We start from the raw sequence: 9,735 nt of genomic DNA, 5'->3' as shown, positions 1-9,735 counted from the left end.
CTTCACTTTCCAAAGAGAAAAACTTGATGAAGTTCTACCGAGTTCCACTGAAAACCTCGACATGTCGAGGTGAAGGGGCGGTGTTCCCCAAGTTGCCAAGTTCCATGTCACCATCCACCTCACCTTTGCCAAGTCCTTCCCACTCCCACCAGCCTTACATTTATATTCACATATGAATATTACATTTTTCCGTCGCACCGATACGCGGGAGGATTTTACAGCAAAAAGAAATATGAACCAGATTTGTTCTCGAATTCTCAATTATATAATTGTTCTCGTTTGAATATATATAAGTTTCAAAGTCTCGCCCAATGGGAAGTCATGAGGCTAGTCTCCCCCCCCCCCCCCCCCCCCCCCCCCCCCAGGATTGGATTGGACCATAATTCTACAATCTTACGATCATATCCCAAATACAATCCGTATACAATATGGTTCGTTTTTCATACCTAGGATTGTATGTTCCTACAATTAAGACCACGATTTTGACGACCTTAGTAAATTCTTCTTAAAAAAGTTGTGACAAATTATTTATTAAAAAAAAATTAAGAATAAATCTCAAAAGGTGGTGTTAAAAAATCTAAAAATTTCTTTAAAAATTTAGGGAAAAAATAATTTGTAAAATAAACTAAATTTGGAACGTATTCTTAATAACATTTATTGTTCAAACCAAATTCGTAACATAACTGAAATTTTAAGCCAAAAGAGTTGGACATATTCGACTTGAGATGGAGGTAAGCATACATATTACCCTTTTAAAAGGTAAAATGCATTCGTTGGCAACTTAAATACAAATGAAATAGTTACTTTCCAAAAAAAAAAAAAACAGTGGTAACCCCATGATACCTAAATAATTATAGATTGAAAAATCATAAACAAAACAAATGAAAAAACAAAAATTTAATATTTCAAGAAACAGAAAATTCAAGATTCTATGTAATTATAAAAACTCAAAATTCTAAGTAATTATAAAATTTTAAATTCAGGTCCATCATCAAACAGTGTATTTTCAAGGATGATTCATACAATCGCATTCAACTCTTTTGATGCAATACAAGAGATGAAGACAGAGTTAGTATCCTACCTTTTTAGCTGGTGGGTATTAAAATAACAATTGTTGACATCTCATCTCAATCCAATGCAATTCAAACATAGTAAAATACAACATGAAGGACATACATGAAGTGGGCCTAAGTAGTATGCTTGAGATTCTCTTCAACTAGTTCAATACATCGATATAAAACAAACTCTAGAGGATTAAGAGCAATTGCCAGTTGACCATCGTTGTCCCCAGCACTAACACCAGAGACCAAACTTCTTAATGGTTCAAGCCAGTCTCTGTACACCTTCTGCAACTTGTTCTTCAACAACACTTCCGTGTAGTTTGTTTTCCCTGATGACTCAGTGATCAATATGAATCTGTAGAGATTAAGTGCTGATAACACCTATCAAAAATGAACAACTCTCATTTATCTATATTTTCTTACTAAAGATACTCATAGTAGCATACTTTATACTATTAATTACAAAGTCCTACATTTTCCACTTTAGGAGTTTTGCCACAAAGGTTTTTAGTTTTAGAGTTTTGACACAACTGTTTTAGATTTTGACAGATTTAGTCCCTGTAATTTTGTAATTTACAGAAAAGGTCCCTGTCATTTTTTGTACAAAATCAGTCCATTTGTTTTAGATTTTTGTATGTTGGCAGGTTTGTCCCACATGTAGAAAATAAATTATAAAAGTTGTCCCTGTAATTTACAGAAAATGTCCTTGTGTATTTTTTTTACAAATCGGTCTGTATGTTTTAAAAAATTACAAAAATAGTCCCGCCCGATAGAAAACTTGCAGATTACACCCACCCACACCCTCCGCAATATTTCGTCCCTACACTTTTTTGGTTTACCGCTTTCGCCACATGACTTTTGTATATTTACAGGTTTGTTCCTTACACTTTCGTCGTTACACAAGTTTAGTCCCCCCGCGAAAAAAAAAATACAGTTTATATATTTGGATGAAAGGGATAAAAGGGAAGAGAGTTACAGCATCAGTGAATTCAGGGAGAGAGGGGGGCCCACCCTTTGGTGGCTTTAAGACAAACTCCACACAATCAAGAACACTAACTGTCCAAAATGACAATGTACTTTGAACAACTTTATTTTCTTCTTTTGCATCTCTATTTTGCCCTGAAACCTTTTTGGGATACTCCTTGTACATTTCTTCTTTGACACAACCAAGAAGAATTGCAATCTGTTCAACAAATTTCATCTTTTCAAATTAACTTATCATCATAAATTCATAATTCATAAATCATGCTTTTTTACCATGGAGGATAAATCGCTGTTTTTTATTAAAGCCATCAAGATGTCAAATCTTAAAGAAGCTGGAATATCTGCAAGCACCTGAAGCAAGAGTCAAACCAGAAAAATGACCGTTTAACCCTTACAATTCCAAAAAAAGAAAAAAAAAAAAAACAAAGTTACTTACAATTTTGAAAGTATCAAAAGCTTTTTTCCTCAGCAGTGGATCTGAAGCATAAACAATCACCTTTTGAATAGCCTGAACATTTTTAAAAACTAGACTTTTAGGCACTGTTTAGTAGATAATATCGTAATAACCTGAGAAAAGGGGTGGGATTACCTGTAATGCAGCATAGAGACTAGGCATGTAGACCGAATAATCCAAGGGTTCATCAGGATCCTTGTGAGAGTCAATGGCTTCCATAATGCAAAATAGAAAGTCAATGGCATGTCTCTTCAGTGCCAATGGAAGATTAGAAGAAGCATAAACATGCTTCAATATGCCAACTGCTTCCCATCTTTCTATTCGATTGCTACAAAGTTTGACTTTGACTTTGACTTTGACTGCTGCATCCAAATCTTCTTTGGAAGCTTCATTAGAAAGGTCTCTCCAAAGTACTGTGTGTACATAAAAAAATAGAATCAGACATCATCTAAGTGGGTCCCATTTGTTACACAGGACAAGACATAACACAACAATACAGTCAGCCTTGTTATGCAAAAGACGAAAATGCCCTCATCCTCATCATGGAAAATAGCCCTAGAAATCTCTTTTAGTATAATCATGTCCCATGTAAGAAAGTAACAAAACGCAGCCTAAGTACTGGTTTTGTAAACCAGTGATTTCAGATGAGGGTAAATTCGGAAAGAAAATATACATGTATCAGGTCACCTGTAATGGCTGCTCCACATTTGACATATGAAAAGCATCTCATATAATCATCTTCATCACCTATACATGCATCAAAAAGGAACAAAGGTATGAGGAAACAAGGTCAAAAGTCAAAACTGAACTTTTTATGGTCAAACCTGAATTTTTACCTTGAGAAATAAGGTCAACAGCCATGCCCACTTCATGTCCAGTTATTAGACCAAGATATGTGAAACCACAGTAGTGAAGGAAGTGTGATAACTGTGACATAATGGGAGACCATCTAGAAGTTTCTGATCCTACACTATTTGAAATAAGAGCCTGCATTTTATAAAGAAGGTAAGATGAGAAAAAAGAAACTAATGATCTCATTATAGGCATGAGGAGTATTACCGTAATTTGCAAGACATACAAGCCAAATAAAGCAAAAAGCTTCTCATCTTTGTGATCCTGTTGCATAAAATAACAGGGATTTGATGGGAAGTGAAGAAACTTAAGAGTTAAGACAACTTAGACATATTTACAAGTGTGCCACTGACTAGTTTTATGCAGATTGTGTTAAGAGAATGGGCGATTAATATTGCTTTATTGATTAAATCCATATCTTCATCCTCTTCTGGATCTGATAAGATGGCTTCTAGAACCTTCAGGACAACAGGAAGGGCTGCTTTTACTTGCTCAAATGGTCTTCTCTTGAGGGACTCAAAAACTGGGAATAAAGAAAAATGAATAAGAGACTGGTAAATCTTAGTTTCAAAGCATGATATAGGTAAGAGTAAGAGAACTATGTTCCAAGAAGAAAAAAAATGGATCAATTTTCACAGGAATAGCTAAATATATGCTCACAAGAGCCCTACCATTCATCCTCCTCATGTATCCTGCAACTTACTCATTTATCTTGACTTAACCAGGGTAGATAAGAAAATATAAGTGGGGTTCATGAAGTTATAATTATAAAATGTAAAAAAAATCTTCATCCGAAACACTATATAGTAATCAGCTAGAAGTAAAAAAGGATGAAAACGAAACAGCAAACACTACCTTTCGCAAGAGCTCCTAATAGTGGTGTAAAATAGAAGGAATTGTTAAAGCCATCGCTTGGAGAAGTCATAGCCTGTTGAAATAGCACATAACATTAACATGGAGTAAATCAACATCTCACCAAGAAAGTAGTAGGCTAGGATCAAGCATGTTCATGTAATTTATGGATTTTAAATATATTTTGAGATCATGTGTACAAACATAGTTGATAGATCTTTATCAGATCCTACACAAATAAAAAGTTAAAAACAGCATACCTCACAAAGAATAGAAACCATATCTCGTGGGCTACAAACCTCCACGAAATGATTAATGATCCTTTCAGCATTCTCAAAACACCTCGTAGACACACAAGCAAACTTGGCTACAGCCTTAGGAAGCTCAAACGCTAATGCATCTGTAATGGCCTGAGAAAAAAGGTATAGGTATCACCAAAAACGTAGCATTAATGTTGGGACTTATAAACTACTAATATGAAGAGAAAACTCCAAAAGAAGTTCAGAACAGATTATCAGATTCGAAAAAATGTTGTGATGGTATTTAGATACTTATAGGCTTGTCGAAAGAGTAAATTATGCTCGTTGAGTAATAAATAATTAATACCTGGTCAAGTGAAGGTGAAATTAAGTAGTGATAAATTTCTGAAAGAACCTCAAACGCCGAGTTCTCTGCTCCTTCTTCATCGTTCGTCCCCGATGAGATAAAATCCGATACTGAATCGAGAAAATGAACAAGCTCCGATATGGATTCTTGTGATTGCTTAAAGTCCCCATTAGCGATCGACTATCAAAGAATACCATGATCATATTGGTAACTATCATACAGCAGTTGTAATTATGTATATAAATAGAAAAGGATGTAGTAATTGTCGAGAGATAGAGGGAGGAATTACTTGAGAACATGAAGCTAGGGCTTGTTGAAGGCGAAGAGAGTCGATGTTCTCTGGTGCAGACATGAGTTGGGAGTTTTAGCGGGAATGATAGGACATTTGCTTCACATGCTTCTTGGTCACTGCTTTGGTCTACTACTTTTTAGGGTTTATTCTTTGGAACGATTAAGGTGGTGAGTGAATAAATAGTTTTTAGCTTATTAGTTTATTATTTATTTGTTTATTGTAGTGAGAATAAACATTTTTTTTTTAAAATGTGTTTGGATTTGATTATTAACGTGGGAATAAGCAATAAGCATTTAAGTGTTTGGCAAAATAAAACAGTTTATATGAGTAAAAATGACCAATAGACAATAAGCAATAAGCATCCCCTTGCTTATTAAAATCAGCTTATTAAGCTGTTTTTTAAAGACTCGTATCCAAACACTTAAATTTGCTTATTGCGGTGGGATTAAGCAATAAGCAGCCTATTTTTTTCCTATCCAAACACCCCCTAAGTTTTCATTTGTATAAGCGAACTGCCAAAGGGGTAAATAAGACAAGTCAAACATAACTGTTGATTTAACAAAATAGACGTAGTCAAACATAAATATTGTTCATAATATCATTGTTAAAGTTTTCGTTTCGATGGATTTAAGATTTTAAGATTTTATAAGTAGAACGGTCTCAACCACATTAGGATTTATCTGAAGCAAGATATATATATATATATATATATATATATATATATATATATATATATATATATATATATATATATATATATATATATATATATATCAAAATCTTAAGATCCCGACTATAATCTTAACATCTTAACACGATTTGATCATACATCTTCGTTTTTATTATATAGTCGAGCTTCAACAATTAATCTATTCAGCTTGAAATCGGAAGAAGTCACATAGAGCATCATTATTTCATCGATTAATCTCGAATCAGACGAAACATGCTGATGATATTCTCTTTGTGATCTTATACCTTTCATTGGAGGTGATCATAAATGATCTTTTTTCTAATTAAGATGTTTTCTTGCTAATTTATATGATTTTCAACAACAAAAATTATGGTTCATACTTAAAAGGTTAAAGTTGATTTCACTAGTGACGTATTAATCAAAATCAAGTTATAATGTTTATTAAATGTCAAAGACCTTGCGATCAAATTTGAATATAATTTTATTTTGGTAGGATCTTTCGATCTAATGATCACGATCTTATAAAACGTAAAACGATTTTAGATAAAATCTCGATCATTATAACATTGGTTCATAAGGTTAAATCAAGCTATAATTTTTTCTTTCATGTGAATTGCGGTCGGGTAGTTTTCAAATAGACAAAATAACAAAAAATAATCATTGTGTTTCAAATAGATGGAATGACATAAATGATCCCTATGTGGTAAACAATTACAAAAATGGTTCTTGTGTAACAAATTGTAACACCTTAAAAATTAAAACAATTTTTCACATTTCAAAACACATTTTTCATTCACATTTATTAATAAACTAGGCGAATGTCCGCGCGTTGCGCATAAACACCTATATTGTTGAAGTCTTTACAAATATATGTTTTTTTTAATATAAAAATAACGTTGTTGTTAAATTTGATATAATAATTTGTATATACTAAATTGATATAACATATTGATTATTTTGAATTATATGATAATATATACATTTATTATAACATCATAATATCAATCGTTTGAATGATTTCTACCCACGAGTTACACATGAATAAAATTAAATATAATATATGATTTGATGTTATTTATAGTTGTTTTTATTGTTAATTGATTTTTTAAAATTTATTTGCTTAATGTTTTAATTTCTATCATTATAATTATTTAAAACATCAAACATTATTTTTTGATTTTAAAGGTAAAAATATAATCATTTATATAGAGTTATTTTTAACTATTGTTATTATAAGTTATTTTAAGCTACTTATTTGAAATTTTTTAACGATTATATAAATATATTTAGGAAATATTTTAGTTAAACTGATATTACAATTTAGTTTTTGCATTTATCACTATAATTTATCACTTTTAACTATTTACAAAATATTATTTGGTTTTTTAGTGGAACTAAAATTTATATTTAAGTTGACACTGTAATGTTATAGTTAAATTAACAATTTAAGTATTTTGTTCAAACTGTTTAAAAGTTGTAGTTTTAAACTGGTAATGGTTTACATGCAACAACATTTTAAATCAAATAAATTAAGTATAATATGTTAAAATTTAAAGACATAACTTGATAAATAGAAGTAAAAATATTATTTTAAAATCGAAATTTAGTCTATTTATGATTACACTTTAGGTTTGATTTTTATTTAACCTTATTAACCAACTTATAATCATTATTAGAAAGACACTACAATTTATCACTTTTAACTATTTATAAAATAATCTTTGGGTTGTTTGAGTTAAATAAAATTTATATTTAAGTTGAGCCTAAAATGTTTTATTTTAAATAATAATTTAAGTATTTTATACAAATTGTTCAAAAATTATACCTTTAAAGTGATAATGGTTTACATCCAACAATATATTAAAACTAATAAATTAAGTATAATATGTTAAAAGTTAAAAAAACATAATTTTATAAGTAGAATTAAAGATATTATTTTAATATTGAAATTTAGTTTATATATGATTACACTTTAGATTTGATATTTATTTAACCTAATTACCAAATTATAATTATTATTATAAAGAAATTGAAAAGTCATGGGAGTTTCAAATGAATGTGGTGAAAGGAAAAAAGAATGGGGGTTTCAAATGCATGAGATTCAAGAAAAAATGCTAGCTTTATAAGTATATATGAATCTCATTGTATCATATCTCTGTTCCACAAAACATTTCCCAATATCAAAATACATAAAATTCCATGTGTGTGTGTGTACGAATCATGTCGGCGCCTTCCCGCGATCATTACTGGTACCTGAAACACATAACACATAACACTATAAGCACAAAAGCTTAGTGAGTTCCCCAAAATACCACTCTAACACATATTAGTCACTCCATGCTATAGCTCTGTTGACCCTCTGGTCAGTGTGTCTCAGTAGGACCCTCCAGTCCCAACTCTCTGTGTGCTCTCTAGCCATAACTCTATGGACCCACTGGTCCTATCTTTGGAAACTATGAACCATGCATATCACGTATCACAATAACACATAAATAGCATACAGATACACTGGCACATAACTCAACAGCACACTAACACATAACTCTGTTACCACTCTAGGTAAAGTATAGCAAGAAGACTCACCTCGGATGTCTCGGTAAATTTCTGACTCGGTAGAAATATGGTCTAGCCTCTATCTAATCACATAAAGTAAATACTCTTATAAATATAACTCTCGAGACTAGACTCAACCCTCTCTTGGCATCCTCAGAGGGTAGAAGACCATTTTACCCCTCTCTAGACACAAAGACCCCATTGTTGACCAAACCCTCAAAGTCAGCAAAGTCAACGGTCAAACTTTGACCCGACTCGCCGAGTACACTTGGGTGACTCGGCGAGTCTACGCGTGTCCGCTAACCCTCTGGACTCGCATGACACGTCGAGTCTTTCCCCCTGCTCGACGGGTTACACCTAGCATGAATCGCGGGACCATCCCGACTCAACTCGCCGAGTCCCAATATGAACTCGGCGAGCTCCGCCTTGAACTCCAGTCCTCTAATTCCCCCTGACTCACCGAGTCATTCCCCCAACTCGGCAAGTAATCACTGAGTGAACTATGGGGAAACCCTAACCCTACTCGTCGAGTCTGTTCTTGGTACTCGGCGAGTTCTTGCCATGCTCGAGCTCAAATGACCTCCTGAGGTCAGATCCGTTCCTCTAACTCATAGATTTGGCCTCCTTAAGCAATATAAACACGTAAAGTTTGGATCTTGATGCCCATGCAAAGACCCGATGGCTCTATTTGAAGAAATGGCCTCAATATGTCACCATAAGCTCATATCACCCCATATCACCCCATAAAGATCAAGGGGTTTAGGTCTCTATACCTCTTTAAATCCAAATCCGAATCCTCAACATAAGAAGGGACCAATTGCACCATCATTCATACTCTAAATGGACTAGAAACCTTAACTCTAAAGGATTAACACCCAAAACTGAAGAAGGATCGAATATATACCTCAATATGAAGTCTTAAGCTCTGAAATCCGCAGAATAGCACCCTCTTCAGCTTCCTCTTGCATTGATCACCTTCTTCTTGCAAAAACACCCACACAAGGATAAAAAAATGGCCTCTTCTTCCTCACAAACGCTCTAGATCGCTAGGGTTTCACTCAGGGGTCTAGTAGCCACAATTGGTGTCTATAAGCCCCTTTAAATAGGCCTCAAACCCCGGGGATTAGGGCTTCATTAAACAGCGTGGACTCACCGAGTCCACTATTCGACTCGCCGAGTCCGGTCATTAATCCGGATGGAATTCGCGACTCTACTCGGCGAGTCTAAGCATCAACTCGTCGAGTCTCTCCAAAATCTTCAAAATAAAATGAATAAATAATGTACCTGGAAATCCGAATGTTACAATTCTCCCCCACTAGTATCAGACTTCGTCATCAAAGTCTCTTTTCACAAATAACTCTGGATACTGCTCGCGCATCTCAAACTCCGA

At 33.4% G+C, this 9,735-nt stretch overlaps 1 protein-coding gene across 2 annotated transcripts; it reads right to left on the bottom strand.

The window, feature by feature from the left end:
- Positions 1 to 988: 988 nt before the first annotated feature.
- Positions 989 to 5,242, bottom strand: LOC111914124 (aberrant root formation protein 4). 2 transcript variants are annotated; one of them, XM_023909867.3, is made up of 13 exons: positions 5,099 to 5,242; positions 4,810 to 4,989; positions 4,464 to 4,613; positions 4,207 to 4,279; positions 3,705 to 3,874; positions 3,559 to 3,615; positions 3,336 to 3,486; positions 3,187 to 3,246; positions 2,635 to 2,912; positions 2,482 to 2,553; positions 2,319 to 2,396; positions 2,038 to 2,262; positions 989 to 1,442 (listed from the first exon to the last, which is right to left on the bottom strand). In XM_023909867.3, the coding sequence occupies exons 1-13, from the start codon at positions 5,159 to 5,161 to the stop codon at positions 1,188 to 1,190; spliced, it is 1,812 nt and encodes a 603-aa protein (XP_023765635.1). In that variant the 5' UTR covers positions 5,162 to 5,242; the 3' UTR covers positions 989 to 1,187. The 2 variants fall into 2 exon arrangements, with proteins under 2 accessions (XP_023765635.1, XP_023765636.1); XM_023909868.3 differs by having other exon boundaries at positions 2,038 to 2,244.
- Between the last annotated feature and the right edge of the window lie 4,493 nt (positions 5,243 to 9,735).

The sequence above is a fragment of the Lactuca sativa genome, chromosome 6 (genome assembly GCF_002870075.4).
Source record: "Lactuca sativa cultivar Salinas chromosome 6, Lsat_Salinas_v11, whole genome shotgun sequence".
Lineage (NCBI taxonomy): Eukaryota > Viridiplantae > Streptophyta > Magnoliopsida > Asterales > Asteraceae > Lactuca > Lactuca sativa.
This window is presented reverse-complemented; position numbering and strand designations above follow the sequence as displayed.

What these genes read in the sequence shown, in the direction of transcription:
- LOC111914124 (XM_023909867.3), bottom strand. Translation starts at nt 5,161, where the DNA reads ATGTCTGCACCAGAGAACATCGACTCTCTTCGCCTTCAACAAGCCCTA. An exon ending in ATGTGGAGCAGCCATTACAG is followed by an intron (nt 2,913 to 3,186) that starts GTGACCTGATAC and finishes ATGTACACACAG; the next exon opens with TACTTTGGAGAGACCTTTCT. An exon ending in TCCCTGAATTCACTGATGCT is followed by an intron (nt 1,443 to 2,037) that starts GTAACTCTCTTC and finishes CATTTTTGATAG; the next exon opens with GTGTTATCAGCACTTAATCT.